The 18,328-nt window shown below is 34.1% G+C and overlaps 1 protein-coding gene and 1 pseudogene across 1 annotated transcript; both read left to right on the top strand.

Moving 5' to 3' along the window:
• The first annotated feature begins 1,871 nt into the window (after positions 1-1,871).
• On the top strand, positions 1,872-2,792 carry LOC124959149 (olfactory receptor 4P4-like). Its single transcript, XM_047517774.1, has one exon. It carries the CDS (start codon positions 1,872-1,874, stop codon positions 2,790-2,792), a length of 921 nt encoding a protein of 306 aa, XP_047373730.1.
• A 9,679-nt stretch (positions 2,793-12,471) lies between these two features.
• LOC124959148 (olfactory receptor 4P4-like) lies at positions 12,472-13,387 on the top strand (annotated as a pseudogene).
• The last annotated feature ends 4,941 nt before the right edge of the window (positions 13,388-18,328 follow it).

The raw sequence follows: 18,328 nt of genomic DNA, 5'->3' as shown, positions 1-18,328 counted from the left end.
TTGAGAATTTCAGTATTGTAAGAACAAAAGTGATTTATGAACAGGATGGGACCTGGGATATTTCAACATGAGGTGGCTTTTTCAGAGGGTTCCTAGAAAAGGCTCTGGGAACTGCTTTGAAGCATATTTGCCCCTATAGTTCTGTAGTATCCTAACTGATATTCAATCATTATAACTAGGGCAGTCTTGAATCGATGTTTAAAAATACTGGGACTTTTGTCAAAATCAAGGAAATATTTCGAAGCAAGATTTGTACTTTCTATGATTTCAATATTCTAGTTTTCTACAGTTCTGTACCATAACTTTAATGAGAAATTATCCAGAAATTCCTTTGATTTTCAATTGACATATTTTCCAACAAAATTGGAATCTGAAATGAGCACAGCAACACTCACATTTTTCTGTATGCTTAATGTGTGTTTAAAATGTATACTTCAACATTTCTCCTTTTGGCAGATACAAAATCCAATAGCTGGAAACATCAAGAGAAAATATTGATATTCACTTCCCTTTACAAGAGTTTGTTCCTCTGCAAAAGATTTCAGAGGGCAGGGCTGTTCTGTGGACTTGGGAAGTTGTATCATATATTATGACATGAACTCCTTTTTCTTGCTTTCAGCATACAGGAAGAAGATTGAGTAGCATCATTTCTGCTTACCAGCAGAAGGAGACTCAGAGAGGATGATTTGCTCAGTGTCAACAACATCTTAGTTAGCAGAGCATCTGAGAGGGCACTTACTCCATGGTCCTTTGTGGAGGGACTGCCCATGAAAACATAATGGTCTCTCACTTATTCCACTGAAAGAATACAGAGTCTGAAATAAAGAATTTTTTTTTTTTTTTTTTTTACAGGGACATTGAGATCCTGGTTAAAGGTGAAAATTTCAATGTGTTTGCTGTCTGTTCCCAGATGCACAGTAGCAGAATTGCTGCACAGCCTGAAGGTGTGATTAAATAAGCAGGGTGCATGAGGTCCTTCAAACTGTCATCCGAAGACTACAAGATCCCTACAGTTTCTAGTGCATTAGCAGTAACCTCTAAAATGTGCCTTCAAAAATCTTAGGGAAAAGGTAAAGTTTGCATATAGTAATACACTGTGCTCCTCTACTTAGATGGTCAGCATTGATGCCCACGGTTCTTTATTTCCAGCCTCTCCATGTCGTGAACTTGGACCCAACATACCATGGAGAGGCACGGAAACTATTATCAGGTTATTTTTCTACTATGATTAAGAGTCTTGTACCTTTAAAAAAATAAATATTAGTTCTACTGGGTTTATGAATCAGTAGTGGGATAAAATTTCATAGGTAAATTATATGTAAAATATAGAAGGAGAAGTCTTCTTCAAATGATAGAGTTATAAAAATAACAGAGATGATGAAAGACACCCACACTTTTATTACAGGGATGGTACTCAGCTGCAGTTCCATTTGATCTGTGGAAAATGTTGCAGGCCTCTTAGAGGTGTGGAATCTGGCATTGGATCCAGTTTTATATCTTTAGTCTGCTTTTAAATAATTTAATGATTTTGTGTAATTAACAGACCCCTTTTATTCCTCTATTACTTCATGTGTAAAATGAATAGCAGAACCTTCCTTCCTGGGTTTTCATGAGAGTTAAATTCATTTAAAATGTTTATAAAAATCTGAAGTATAAAGCATGCTTTCACTAAATATCATTATAAATGTAAGGACTATTTATATCTAAAAAGATTTGGAAGATTAACCCTATATAACTTTGGTTACTTCTACATATCTTTATAATTTATAAAAATCTCCAAAACAGAAAAGTGGCTATTAATATATACTATGTTCTGTCTCATTTCAGACAAATTAAGTTTCTGCTGTGCACCGTGGATTCCAGTTGACTTCATGGGGCATCAGAAAAATGTCACGGAATTTGTTTTCATGGGGCTTTGGAGAAATAAGGAGATAGAACTGCTCTTCTTTGTCCTCTTCCTCCTTTGTTACCTGGCGGTCTTAGTGGGGAACGTCCTCGTTTTGCTCACCATCACCTGCAGTCCCCTCATCGAGCAGCCCATGTACTACTTTCTGGGCCACCTTTCCTTCATGGACCTGTGCTACACCTCCACCGTGGTTCCCCGGCTAATCAGGGACTTGGCAGCAGCAAGGAAAACCATTTCCTATAACAGCTGCATGACTCAGCTCTTCACCGCCCACTTGCTGGCAGGTGTGGAAATATTCATCTTGGTGTCCATGGCTCTTGACCGCTATGTGGCCATTGTCAAGCCGCTGCACTACATGGCCATCATGAACCGGAGGAAGTGCAACCTGCTGGTCGTGGTGGCCTGGGGGGTGGGTTTTTGGCACTCCATTGCCCTATTGCTCATGGTGCTCAGGCTGCCTTTTTGTGGTCCTAATCAGATAGATCACTACATTTGTGACATAAAGCCTCTTTTGAAATTGGTCTGCAAAGACATTCACGTTGTTAGCATCTTAGTGATCGCCAACTCAGGGATGGTGGTAGTTGTGATTTTTCTTGTTCTAGTAGCTTCTTATCTACTGATTTTATATCACCTTAGGACAAGATCTTCTGCAGGGCGGCGCAAAGCTCTCTCAACCTGTAGCTCTCATGTGACAGTAGTTGTTCTATTTTTTGTGCCCTGCATTTACACCTACGTGCTCCCTGCCGGCAGTGAGAACAAAGACAAGGAAATCTCCGTGTTTTACACTGTGGTCGCCCCCATGCTGAATCCTCTCATCTACACGCTCAGAAATATGGAGATGAAAATTGCCATGCAGAAGGTATGGGCTCGAATGTCACATCAATAACTGAATAAGCAGGGAGATTCATGCTGCTTCCCACTGTGTCCCCAGTCTGCTCTCATTTGAGACTCAGATCCTATGCTGGAGAGTTCACATCTTAGAGATAATCTCCACCTGCCACTCTCCAGGAATATTTTGAAGACCTGCCTATATATCAGTTATATTTTTCCCTCTTATTATATTGGTATTCTGTGTACATTTGCTATCTATTAAATAATCCTATGTTCCACTCTAGTTTTTTCTTATGAATTATGTCTTTATCATTTGATTGAACCAGAAGATTATGTGCTGTATTTTAACATTTCTTTGAATTTATATATTTTGTCTAGAAATTGACTCTGATATGTTAAGGAGTAAGTAAACAAGCATGGAATTGTTCCTAAAGTAGTATTTTCTCTTTTTATTTACTGATATGTGTAGTTCTTAAGGGTCTAGATTATCTCCTTCTGTCATTAACAATTGTACATTAATAATAAAATAATTGAGTTAAATTTCACTGACTTTCCTGATTTGAATTAATCCTGTCTCAATAGTCATGTCAACATGAAGGAAAAGTCACCGAGGATTGCCTTTATTCACGTTTCAAATCTTAGAACTTATGATACATATAACTACTCACTTTTCCCCTCACTAAACTGTGCAAAACTCTGGAATATCTTCAGGAAATATTCTGTCCATTCTAAAAGAAAGTTGGTTCTGACTAGTTACTTTATTCATACCTTCATTTTAGTTGCCTTATTGTATTATTTTTCCACAGAGCATTTGGATTTTTTTTTTCAGTACAGAAATATGGTGTCTAGAAATGCATTTTGTGTTGTGGGATGATTGTGTACATGTATTTATAGCATGCAATCCTTGCAGATTTTGAGAGTATATCAATGAAATCCTAATAGCAAGACTGCGATGCAACAAAAGAAAACAAAAACCAAACCAAAGCACTTTATTTTCACTTTATTGTTTTTCTCAAAAGTCCAGACTTTTATTGAATAAATTTTGAAAATGTTATTTGATTATACTGCGAAAATTTTGTTGTTTAGCCTTTTCATTGCTTGGTATTTTTCCTAGCATTCACTTTTTAGGAACCTCATGTTGCCTTGTATCTACTAAAACATCAATGTATTAAATATGTGGGAGAAACATAAAATGTTTTGTCATGCATATGAGAATAAGCATACATATTTAGCAAATATTTATTATTGCAAATGGGAAATTTAAAAAATCTATCCAATTACATGGAAATTACTTGGTAATTTAAATATCAATCATTACTAAATTTTATTAAATGATTTTCTAGAGTCACCTGAACTCCATTAATACTAAGAAACATATTACTTGAAACTGTCAGAAATGCCAGCCTGGAAGTAGTTTAGAAGTCCTAGTTGGGGACTTAAGAAGGACTGGAGGTCAAACCTAGCAAAAGGTACTTAATTTTACTTGATTTCCTCCCTCTACCATAGTCTCCTTATTCTTCACTTTTTTGTTTACTCTATCTAGATATCCATTGGAAAGTTTTATTTGTGAACTTGTAGGCTATTTTTATATTCTCTTTAAAACCCCAGAGAGTCCTGTGGTTTTGATCACACATCCTTGATATCTCAAAGCATTTCTGATTTCAAATAGTCATTTTTTTCAATGTATCTCTGTCACCAATTTTCCATAATATTTTGACTTTGCTAAATGTGTATTGGTTTGTTGCTTCAGATAAAGTTTATGAAATAGTACTATTTTATTTGGACTTATGATATTTCTGATGTACAATGAGCCACAATCTAGTTTAAGCTCACAAAGGGAACTTGGACTGTGAGTTGTATATGCCACAGAAGGATGTAGGGTCTCACATAGATTTTGGGCTTCTATATTTTTGCCCAGTTCATAATTTCATCCTCCTAACCTCTCTTTAGATAGCTTTAAAGATGAAATCTACCATATATGAATGAAAAAATAATAGTTATCATTTACAAAATATTTCAAATATAGAACTAAAGAGGAGCTTCCTTAATTCCTACTCCCTCATCAATCTCGGGTACTTATACAATTTTTCCTGTATATTTCTTAGAATTTCTACATAGACCATCAATTTCTTGTGATTAAAGACATTTTTAGTATGTTTTTCTCAATACATGTGACTTTGAGTTTGTAATGTGAGTTTGAGGGGTGAGATCAACATACAAAAATCATTCATATAGTTTATACTGGCAAATAAAAACCAGAAATTGCATTTTATTTTTTTTTAGATTTTTTGATATGATAGATGAATTAAAAAATGTACATATTTAAGTTGTCTGTGATGGTTTGGCTTATATATATTTCAAAATGATTACCATAACCAAGTTAAAATGTCATCACCAATGTAAAATACTTAAGAATGATGGTGACTAAATATGTTTGTTTTTGTAGTGCTGCAGATTAAATATAGGGTTTTACCCATACTAGGAAAGTGCCCTACCAGTAAACTACATCCCCAGCCATTGGTTACAAAATATGAGCAAGACACGTACACTACCAAATGAAATCCTTGCTAAGAGAATCTGATTATGTTAATGAATAGAAACAGATGTACTTATGATCCAGACTACTAAACATTGTGAACATTCTCAAGTTAATCTCTGGATTGAAATAATTTCCAATAAAATCTGAAGATGCAATTTGTATAATTTTGAAAACATATCATACTATTTATATGGAAATGCACAGGAAGTAAATTAGCTTCTGCAGCCTACAAAAGAGCATATTTGGAGAATTTACGTTTCTTACATAAATGCTATATTCTAAAACAAGAAAATGATGAAAAGATGACAATTGAACTTGGAAGTAGATTTGAATTTATATGATTAATTTTAGCAAAGTTATGTCAGCAAATGGGTAAAGAAAAGTAGCTTTTGCAACAGTGTTGTAGAAGTATTGGATGTTTTTCTATTATATACAAAACAAACAAACAGGAACCCCTTTATGCCTCACTGCCAGTACAAGTTTAATTCACAATAGATCTTAGGCATATACAATTTAAAAGTAGGACTGGGGAGATAACTCAGTTGGTAGAGTGCTTGCCTCACAAGCACAAGGTCCTGGGTTCAATTTCCAGCACTGCAAAAAAAGAAAAAAAAAATTATAATGCACTACAATTTAAAAGTAAATTTAGAACTTTATATGTAGAAGATTTTGTGACCCTTAAATAGGCAATTAGTTTTTAAATGAACTAAGTTCATTTATCATTTATTAATGATATCTATCTAAATTATCTCCTACTGTCATTAACAATCATACATTGATAATAAAATAACTGAATTAAATTTTACTGACTTTCCTGATTTGAAATATTCCCATCTCAATAGTCATGTCAACATGAAGGAAAAGTCACAGAGGCAGCAGTGTTTGACTTTAGTGACAGTATAACCTTTATTTACTTTCAGTGTATGAACCATTAATAAAGGATATATTGAACTCCATTGAAATTAAAATATTTACAACATAAAAAGTATGTGACTTTGGTTGAATTCCACATCTGAAATCTTAAATGCAACACCGTTCATATTTCTAAGGGGCATCCTGGAGTGTGTGTTTGTAGGGTAAGTGGTTAGAGGGATGAGAGGCAATCTTCCATGGAGTAGCTTGAGTGAAGTTTGGTCACTGATGAGCATAATGTTGAAGTTGAAAAACTGCACAACACAGAGTTTTGGAATCTTTTTTTACTAGAGTAAAAAACTTTCATCTACTCAGTAATCCTTAGTTTTCAAATTCTTGAAGCAAACCCTGTAGAAGAACCCATTATCATCCTTCTGCTTTCTACCTGTTTAAGCTGGCTCTTAAGCCTCTAGAAGCTTCTGTGTTCTTATCTAATAGAGCTAATAATAGTTATGTTAACATACAAGTATAGAATATATGGCTAATGTAAATCACCTAGTAATCTCTTAACAAAGAATTACTATTATTTGCTAAGTAATTTAATGCCAACAGTATCAGGTATATTCAATTGGATTTCCTAAAGTTTTAAAACTATGAGGAATCTTAAAATCTACAAATTTGTCTTGCTGGAAATGAGACACCAACTGGAGTGTGTGTGGCTAGGGTGAGCTTCAACAACCATGGATGTCCACTGGAAACAATAAGTAGAATACAGCTTTGGTGCCCTTTGAGTGCCATCTTCCTCTGAATATTCCACATGATCTTTACCTTATGATGGATCCTTTACCTAGTGCCCAATGTATGGGCAAAGGAGTTTTTATTTTTTTAATTTCTCCTTTTTCTTTTCTCCCATTCCTCAACCATCTGTCCCAGTGATGTTACTCTCTGGCAACAGTTAATTTGCTACTAGTTATGATCTTGCAGTTCATCGATTTTATTGACCTATCAAATCTCTATACTTATGGTCAGTAATAGATCATGTCTGAAATACAAACATCTGTCTCTGATTCTCTTTGTTCACCCCCATCTCAGATGTTCCTAGAAGCTAAAATAATACCATTATAGGCCATGGCATTTCCCTTCCTATTCCTCAGAAAGCTAGAAGAGCACAGACCAGGAATTGTCCAGAGTGCCCTGTTGGCTACAGCATTATGGAATCTCCAGGGGACTGGTACCTGAGCCAGACTAGCCCACAGGTGGAAGGAACATACACAGGGGCACCAGGCACCATTACCATGGACAGCTTGGAAGGATTTAACCAGGAACTGTTCAGAAATCTCATGAGAAAGGAATATACTTCTTAGAGCTTTCAATGACCTATTAATTCTGGCCTGATATTTAAGTTTATATGTTGCTTTAGGTAAACTAATTTTGTGCAGAAGTTTTTGAATAAATATAAAATACTTTTTAATCATTTGGTCTGTGCTTGTGTTAAGATGCTATTTGATTGAAATTCAGATTTTCCAGCCTGCTTCCCTGATGGATGAATGTGTACTTCTCCTTCATCCCTGATGATTTTAGTGAGGGTTTGAAGTCCATTCTTCTTGGAAACCTGTAGATCCTTTAAACATTTTGAGATTTGCAAATTATTTTGGGGGTACTAATCTTGGTAAGATGAATTACTGTGTAATTCTCTGAAATTTATTGTATATTTCAATGCTGAGCTAGCTACATTGATGAAATGAGGATCTCAGGGCTGAACATTTCCTGATCTTCACACAAATCCAACCAGTCAATGAGACCTAATGGTCAGTGTATTATCCATTTTCCCTGATTGTAGAGAGTTCCACCACTCACTGTGCTGGGTGAGAATGTGATTTTGTCATTGATTCTATATAATTTCATTCTAAAGATTTGAACAACCTTGTAGCATATGAAAATTTTTTACTATAAAATATTTAGCATACTTAAGATTTATTGGGTGTTATATGTAAGCAAAATTTCAATTAAGAACAAAAGTAAACATTAAGGACTTACAAAGTGGGCAGTAAATTTCATTGTCTCTTAGTCCTGTATTGCACATATTCCCATTTAAAAAATTGCCCAGTTTAGGCTGGCACAGTGGCACATGACATTCCAGCTACTCATGGGACGTAGGCAAGTTGACCACATATTTGAAGCCAGCCTGGAAAGCCTAGCAAGACCCTGCTCCAACATTATAAATAAAAATAAATAAATGAATACAGTTTTAATATGCAGTGAGTGCAGTTTTCCTATCACACTATCAGTATGTTGGCACTTAAAGATATAATTTTTCCACCCTGGTATGTGCATTGGGAACAGCATATTATTCATTTTTCTTTTCACTTCTATCATCCATTACATAGACATGGGTGACATAAATGTTAACTCTTGGCAAGAAAAGCTAGGTCTTGGTCCTGACCTTGCTTGTCACCAATTTTAATGAACTATCTACTTTAAGCATGAATATCACTGTTGATAATAACCCATTTTTTGAACTACAAATGCCTATCTCTGATTCTCTTTGCTCTTTCTCCTCCTCATCTCATATACCCCTGAAAAATAACATTATTCTATTCCACAAGGCTTTGTTTTCCTCCTTCCTTTAGAATACAGATGAAAATAAAGTAGACAGAATGTCCTGAACTGCTCTGTATAACCAAAGCATTTTCTTCTCCAGAGAAGCAATGCCTGATCCAGGCAAAAGTAAGTAAAAAGTAAAGTTATAGTGAGAAAATGCACAGTGGCACCAGGACATTGCCTCTGATAGTTGCTCAGAGGCATTTGATGATTATCTGTTTATACCTCTGGGAATATACATTCTTAGAGTTTGCAAAGAGCTATTCATTCTTGCATTATCCTAAAGTTTAAATTCTGCTCTTCTGACCAAAATTTCTTCAGGAATAGGTATAAAATGAATCACTCCTAGGACTTAAAATAGCATTTGCTTTCTTGAGAAATTAAAAATACATTTGTTTTTGTTCTGTGAGGCTTGTATTTCTAATGGTTAATGGTTATTAATGCATGAAAACCTACAAAAGATTTAAGACTGCTAACATTCAGAAGTAATTTGAGAGAATTGACCTGAATGAGTCTGCAAATCTCTGTATGCTATTATATTTAGAGACTGGAGAAGAATTGGTAGGTAAGCAACCTTCCTCACCTAGTCTCAGGCTATCCTGACAGTAACTCAGTCCTGATGGTCTGTAAATTACCGTTGACAGTGCTCTTGGAGGATATACATGCTGTTTAAAAGTACTCTATTTAATTTCATTCCCAAGAATATAATTTCTTAAACTTTTTCATTGGTGCATTCCACTTACACCTACACATAACACGATTTGTTCACCCTCTTTCCCCAGGATCTTGCCTTTCCTTCACCTCCTCTTGCCCCAACCATCTACTTGCTTTACTCTACTGATCTCCTATCAGTTGCAATTTCCATTATTTTAATTAGTACATTATCATTGTCTACATATGTGGGATTCATTGTGATAGTTGTGTGGAAGGACAAGCATAACACAGTAGATTTTTTTTCCCCAGCACTTTCTCATGCCCTTCCTCACCATTGTCTTCCTCCTCTCTATTGAACATTATGATTTCTTTTACAACATAAGGTAATTTGATTACTATGGAAACTTGTTATCTATTTTATTCACAAGCAGAACTACAGATGAGAATGAGAATAGTTGAGGCAAAGATTTCACTAAAATCTTCAAGTTGCGGTGAACTTCATTGAGTCCTGCTTTAGTGCTTATGTGCCTATCCATATTCTGAACAGGATGGTTTAACTTTGACATCTCCAAGAAGGAAGAAATAATTTCCCAACTTTCAAAAATGTGCCACCTTAAAGTGCACTCTAATCATCAGATTCATCTAAGGTAAGTTTGCTGCCTGTCATATTCTGACACCAGATGTAGCAAATTTGAAGTTATGTAAAGTAGAATCTTTACTTAAACTACAAGAGTAATTACTCTTATTATCTTGATAGTAAAATCAAGAGGAATGTAGAATTTGTATTCAACCCTACCAAAGAGGTCAAATAATCTTTTGAGTATAATTTAAAATGCATGAAAAAGTTCAGCCTAGTGACTAGTGTTAAGCAATGCTCAAAGAACAACAGCAAAATATCTTTCACAGTAATTTTATTTAGTTTTAGTAATGGGTTGTTGAAACGGAAATTTCTCTGAATACCCTCATTATATCTGTTTTGTTATATGCTTTTCCTTATTTCTTCACTGAACTTGTTTATGTATGTGTGCATAGCAATGTCAGAAACTGCTCTTACACAACCTAAGATAAAACTAACGTGTGACTGTTAATCATGTATGAGACTGAGGTGTTCCATAATAATTCTTGGGTTCCTCATTATAAGGTTGTATTGTGTAATAATATCCCAATTTATAGATGCAGAAATTAAAGTTTACAGAGATTAAAAATTATGTCAAGGTTCATAAGTGGTATAGAAGGGAAGAGAGTTAATTCTGTGTTCTCAGTTCCTTGTTGAATTTTTCTGACATTTAAAAGGCAGATAACAGAGTTCATGAGAGTAAATTTAGACAGCATCTATACTTATATTGGATAATTAATTTCTCATAAAATATTAATAAGATTGCTCTGATTCTAATTTCTACATTAACTATGTAACTATAGTAATAGTGAAAATAAGATAATTATAATGGTACAGTTCGGTTAATACAAAATCTCTGAATATTAGAAACATTTAGGTACTGGGTTGTCTTTATATTTTCAGATGTTGACAGCTATATAAATGCTATTTGAATTTAAACAGTTCACCATCCAGTTTATTTTACATCTCTTCATGCATCTATAATGTTGTTGACACAATTCCAGCCACATAAGAAGCAAATGCATAATATTGTACTTTCATAACTTTGATGCCAAATTAGTTTAAAAATTGAAAAGGTATGATCAAGACAATATTATACTTTTTAGGGCAGCAGTTCTTCTCCCCGATTGTATTCAACATGCCTTCCCCTCTGCTAACAGCAGTGATCATCAGAGCATGATCCCTAAAAATGTAAGATGGGATTTTAGGAGAAACTGTGGGTTAAATATCCACTGTGACCTCAAAACAAACCAGAATTCCAATTTTAAGGAATGCATGTTATCTAAAACTGAAAAATAAAAAGTTACACCAAACTGATTGGAATAATAAATAAATAAATAACAAAAATAGGAGACCTGAAAGGTATAGGTAGGATTTTGGGTAGGAAGGAAGGAAAGAGAAGGCACTAGAGAATAAAATTGCTCATGTTGTGCTGTGTTCATGTGTGGATATGCCACAAGGAACCCCACACTTAGTTATAAATAAAAGCATTAAAAGACAAAAAGAATGTTGGGTTCTGTTAACTTCTAGATACAGTCACATAATATTTCAGAACTTGGCTGGTGTGATAATCTGTCATCTTGCATGTCCCTGGGGGCCACGATGAGGATTCTGAAGTCCGTCCTCTTACACTGTCCTTCATAGTACCATACTCTGCTTTGGTATCAAGTATGCAAATAGCCTAAATCAGGATAACTTGAGAACCAGGATATCAGTCCTCTAACATCCACAGGTGAGTACCTAATGATCCAGAGAAATACTTGGATTCTCTTGATCTGTGCCTCCTATATTGAAAATCAGGGGTTTGGATATGCTAATTGACAGGACAATTTGTTTTCCAACCTATTTCTCTAACTTTAATTTTTACATCAATCTGTTTCAGATAAACACATCTATTACTGATAATCCATATCATTATAATTCTCTTAGTTGTAAGAGAATAAGGAAAAATTTGGTAAAAAAAATATTGAAGTCCTATCTGGTATTAACACTTGAGCACTATGAACCTGATAATTATTTTCACTTTGTTATAAAATATTGTCAAACTATACAAATCAATTATATTATATATGAATACAAATACATCCAGGAATACATATGTTAGGATGGCTGATACAAATATTTATATTATATCTGTATTAATATATATCATAGATTATTATAAATACTTAATATGTATTAGGAAAGTTTATAGCAATACTAAAGTCATGATGAGAGGAAAATTAGAAAATGGGTGAAATTTATCTCCTTGATGACAATAGACTTATGTAATTGGAAATATTTTTTTTTTCACAGTCTGGACCATACTTAATGCCATACCTATTATCTTTTCATCACCCAAACTGATTTTAAAGGCACAGATTTTGAATTTCTGAATGACTGCATTTGATGACTTGTGTATAAGTTTCCCATAGCAAAGGTGTCCTCTCTTTTTAGATACTAAACTCATGTTTATAAGACAAACTGAGACATATGGAAAACCAGAGGAACGTCTCAGAATTTATTCTTCTAGGACTTTCTGATGAACGGAGCACACAAACATTGTGCTTTGTGCTCTTCTTACTCTGTTACATTGCCCTTTTGCTGGGAAATCTTCTGATCCTTATCTCGATTTGGTGCAGCCCTCTATTTCACCAGCCAATGTACTATTTCCTCTGCCATTTGTCTTCTATGGACATCTGTTATACCTCCTGTGTGACACCCAAACTGATTGGTGACCTGCTGGTGAAAAGAAAAACCATCTCCTAGGTAACTGCATGTTCCAAGTCTTTGCCATACATTGTTTTGGAAGTATTGAAGTCTTCATCCTCACAATCATGGCCTTCGATCACTATGTTGCCATCTGCAGACCTCTTCACTATCTGATTATCATGAGCAAAGCAAGGTGCCACCTCCTGGTTCTAGCTGCTTGGACTGGTGGGGCTGTCCATTCCTTTCCTCAGCTTTTCATAGCAATCCAGCTACCATTATGTGGCCCTAATAAAATCAATCACTATTTTTGTGAAATTTTCCCTTTGCTAAAACTTGTCTGCAGTGATACCACTACTGCTGGTGTCCTGGTGGTTGCTAATTCAGGCATGGTTACCTTAGTAACATTCGTGATTTTGTTTGTCTCTTATGTCATTATACTGTGCACTTTAGACATCATTCAGCTGAGGGAAGACGCAAAGCCCTCTCTACTTGTGAATCTCATGTCACCGTGATAGTTTTATTTTTCGGACCTTCCATCTTTATCTACCTTAGACCTCCTACCACTTTTCCAGAAGATAAAGTGTTTGCACTATTTTACACCATCATCGTTCCTATGTTCAACCCCTTAGTCTATACTTTGAGAAATACAGAGATGAAGAATGCCATCAGAAAAGTCTGGTGTCAAACACATAGCTAAACTGAAAATAAAAAAGGGCTGTGTGTAGAAGTATAGAGGTAGAAATTGATCTCAGTGCTTAATTATACTGTTGGTGTCATTTTATGAATGCCAAGAGTGGATTTAGAGGTAAAATATAACTACTAATCTAACGCTATTTCTACTGTGCAAAAATTGAGTCAGAAATGTAGTAATTTTGTAGCTTAATTAGATACTGTGAGTAGGGTTACCCGTGTGAAAGTAATTCAGAATACAGTAAGGATAATTTTGGGCAGTGAATCATGACATAAAGAGGAAAACCTTCCTGATAATTTATTATACATTACAAGATTAGTGGCTAGGCTATGTTATGCAAGTTCTCTGTGGCAAAGGAGAAGTTGTTATCTATAAATGAAATAAAGAACTTTAATTTGTGATAATATTTTCACCTAAAAGACCTCCAGTGGTATTCATAACATAACAAAAAATCAATATAACAATAGTAAGAATAATAATTTCTGGTTTAAAGTCGTTCCTGAGCATTAACTATGTTGACAAGCATTGGATAAATATTACTAGCAAAGGTAACACAAAATAAATTACTCAAAATGTTGGTAACTTACTCTTTGCTATTCTATTTTTGATAGTTTAAAAAAATCCCATAAAGCATAAAATAAGTAAAGCATAACATTTCAGAAATTAATAAGGCAATAATTAGTTGATAATTATAACTATAATTAGTATAATTATGTATAATACATAGTATATATAAATTATAAATATAAAAATATGAATATAAATTATAAATATATTTACAATTAGTCACAAGTTTGAGGTCAGCCTGAGTAATTTACTAAGACTCTATCTCAAACTAAAATACTAAAATGTAAAAAGGGGTGGAGATATAATTCAATGGTAAAGCACCTGGGTTCAATCTCTCGTACTGGAAAAATGAAAGAGGAGGGGGGAAAGAGAGGGAGAGGGAGAGACAGAGAGGAAAGGAGAAAGAAAGGAAGAAAGGGCAAATAAGAGAGAAGAAATTAACAAGATTATGAGTAGGATTATAGTTAAAATGCAGTGTTTTAGAACATGTAAATACAATACTCACTCTAGTGATTATACACAGAAAAATAAAAGGCATAAAAATAAATGTGATGTAAATTGTTTTAGTAGAAGAACTTGGTAAGTTACTATTTTGTCAAGTTACTGTGAAAACAAAATATTGACTGATTTAAAGTGCTTTTCTTTAACAAAAACAACATAACGGCTCATTTGGCAAAGTCTGAATGTTTCAGGGGAACATTTTGAAAATGACAGATTCTTTTGTCAGATTTGCATTTCATGATGAAGCAAAACAGCAGCAATACTTCATTTTCATGTGGGTTTATAGATAAAACAACTCATGTGTCTTTCTTGAAGAATAAATATTGAAAAATTTCCTAATAAAATAATAAATGAATCAAGGTAAAGTACTCAAGATGAAGCCAGATGGATTTAAAAGGAATTGGTACTTTCTGTTCCCATTATCAAAGGACACTCAGATTAATTCCAGATCAACTTTGGGGAGAGTAAAATGTTTTATAGTACAAAGCTGTATTTCAAATTTTACCCCTTCTTTACTATGTCAATTTGACTAAATCAACTAACTTTTGTAATGTTTTAGTATTAAATCTCTAAGTAAAACTTGCAACATAATAAGGTTCATAATGTGAAACTGAAAAAGTAAAATGAAATGCATATGAAAGAAAGCCCCTCCCTGCTTTAGACCCAGGAAATTCATGCAAGGAATTAAACTGTATTCCAAAACAGCACAATTGGTCCTCTGGTCATTTCTGGGACTCCTCTGAACACATAATGGCTTTGATTCCCCCTCAATTCCTGAACAAGGAACTTAGTGATGGACACAACTTTCACTTGCTTCACCTTCTGAACTTCTAAATTCTTGATTTAGTTAGAACGTAGGAACCTCTCAACTGAGTAAAGAAACTTTGTTAGAAACAAACAGTTCACAGTCCTTAGCCATGCCCCGCCACTCACAAGCAGATCATAGGTGAACTGGCAATTTCCTTTCTTCTGAACTCACACTGTGGGCACCTCACTTCCATACCTTTGATCCTCCAGTTCCCCCCTCATCTACATGATCTACCTGCTTCATATTTTCTTAATCAGATACTGCCTAACTTCCTATGGGCCATTCAAATGTCCTGACCCTTAGGAAGTCTTTCCTAATGACACCAACCGTACTTGACCTTTCTTTTTGTTTTTATTAGTACATTACACTTTTACATAATATCAGGATCCATTTGGGCATACTCTTAGAGACATGGAAAATACTTTAATCCACGTAGTCCCTAAGACTTCCTATTTCCCTCAACTGCTCCCTACTCCTGCTCTCTTTCTTCTGCTCTACTGGTCTTCTTTCTATTTATTTATAGATTTTTTTTTAGTTAGTGCTTTATGGATGTACATAAAGGTGACATTCACTGAGATCTATTCATTTATGAACATAGCATAATTTGGTCCATTTCATTCTGCAGGTCCTCTCTTCCCATCCCTCCTCCCTCCCCATCTATCCACTTCCTCTACCCTACTCATCTCTCTTTCATGGGATTCTCCCCCATTCATGTTTGCCCCCTTATTTTGGTCTAGTTTCCACATGTAGGAGAAAAATATTGATCCTTGACTTTCTGAGCCTGGATTATTTCACTGGATGTAATATTCTCAAGTTCCATCCATTTACCAGTGACTGGCATAATTTCATTCTTCTTTATGGCTGAGTAAAATTCCAAAGAGTCTATATACATCATTTTTCATTCTCACATCATTTATTGGTGAGCATCTTGGCTGGTTCCCTAACTGAGCTCTTGGTGTTGCAAACATTGGTGTGCTTTTATCACTATATATTCTGATTTTATTTTTTTTTGGATACATATTTATTGTCTGAACATAAAAATATGGTGTTATTTATTGTACAAGCCTATTTATGCAAGTTAGGATATATTATTTTGAAAAATACCTTCACTCTGTGTTTCTTATCTCACAACAATTTTGGATTTTCTTCAGCAAAATAATGTACAGCAAGAATTTTAATAAGGACAAGTATATATACACCACTGAATATCATATGCAAGATTTAAAGTTATAAATAAATATCACAAACATGAAAACACAAAGAATAAAAATGAGAAAAATATTCAGAAAGTTTGAATTAAATATTATTGACTATGGTTCTATAGAGATCATAGTTAATTTCTTTGTTTTATTTTATTTTGGAACTATTGATGTTCTTTGAAAAAGTAGAATGACAACATTTATTTTCATTGTGAACTGATTATATATTACATATTATATATTTTTATCATAGATTAAATTAGGTTACCTCCTAAAGCATAAAGAGTTAACATATTGGGTGGTGGGAGGGTTAGTGTTAAGTTAGAGTTAGGGTTAGGGAGGGGGCAAGAATGTAGGAAGGAAGGACTGTATAGAGGGAAAAGAGGGGTGGGAGGGGTGAGGGGAAGGGAAAAAATAACAAACAAAAAGAGTTAAAACAAGAATCAATAAATGGGATGGTATCAAACTGAAAATCTTCTTCATAGCAAAGGAAGCAATCAAGAATGTGTACAGAGATACTACAGATTGGGAGAAAATCTTTACCAGGAGTACCTCACATAAGACATTAATTTCCAGGATATAAAAAGAACTCAATAAACTTAACACCAGAAAAATAACTGACCCAATCAATAAATGGGCAAAGGAACAGAACAAACACTTCATTGAAAAATATAAATGGTCAAAAAATATATGAAAAAATGTTCAACATCTCTAGCAATTAGAGAAGTGCAAATTAAATCTACACTGAGATTCCATCTCACTCTAGTCAGAATGCAGTTATACAGTTTTTCCAGTTCTTAACAATTTGTAATGTCATGGTTCATTTGTCAATATTCAGAAAACATCGTTAACGCATTCCTATTAACTGCATTTCAGACTTTATTTGAATTGTATCAGTTCTTTCATTAATAACTTCTCTGCATTCCAGGCTTCAGTTCAGGATACCATATTGCATTTAGTTAACTTGTCTCCTTACTGTCTCCTCTGACCTTGATCACTTCTGCTTTTGTCTTTTTACTATTATTCCTCAGAATCTTGAGAATACTGATCAGATACTCCCCAATCTGAATTATTTTTTTTTGATATAATACCAAAAAGATTAGAAATCCTACTTCTTATGTCATCTCAATCACCTTCACATGATATCAATATTATGTAAATGTTATTACTTGGTTAAGACAATATTTGTTTACCATGTCTCTGTATAGTAAAAGTTACTATAGTCCCTGTACCTAATCTTTTCTTTGGATTGATACACTAAATAATCAGTGTAGATACACAGGAACTATGCATAGTATGGTTCACACCCTGTGGTGGTAGTAATTTTTTGGAAATAATTTTAGAGAAAGATTTATTACATACATATATACATTCCTGGAATCATCACTTTAAAATATTTGTCTCTTCTCTCCTATTTATTTATTTAGTCTTCCCTAGTTTATATTAGTATAGACTTATTTATATTCATTCTATGTTTTTGTTATAAATATAATGCTACATTACTTACTTTGTTGCTTTAATTATTCCATCTTTGGTCATTTGGAACACTATCATGTTGGTCCCTCTGCTTCATTGATACGCACCCATTTTTTTTTGTTTGTTTTTTTGAGCATATAATTTTAAGAATTGCAAGATTCTCAAAACTCATCTTTTTTTCCATCTATTGGAGTCATGGAATCAACCATTTCCCCTACAAATCCTGTTTCCCTGTTATTGGAATATGGTATTTGCCACCAAAAGATAGGTAGTGAACATGGCAGGTAGGCTTGTTTTAAATGGGATGACAGTATTTCTACTCCTCTCAGAATTAAGATACTAACCTTTGTATGCAAAAGTATATGTGATTGCTTATATGTGTATGATTGCTTATCT

The sequence above is a fragment of the Sciurus carolinensis genome, chromosome 11 (genome assembly GCF_902686445.1).
Source record: "Sciurus carolinensis chromosome 11, mSciCar1.2, whole genome shotgun sequence".
Lineage (NCBI taxonomy): Eukaryota > Metazoa > Chordata > Mammalia > Rodentia > Sciuridae > Sciurus > Sciurus carolinensis.
This window is presented reverse-complemented; position numbering and strand designations above follow the sequence as displayed.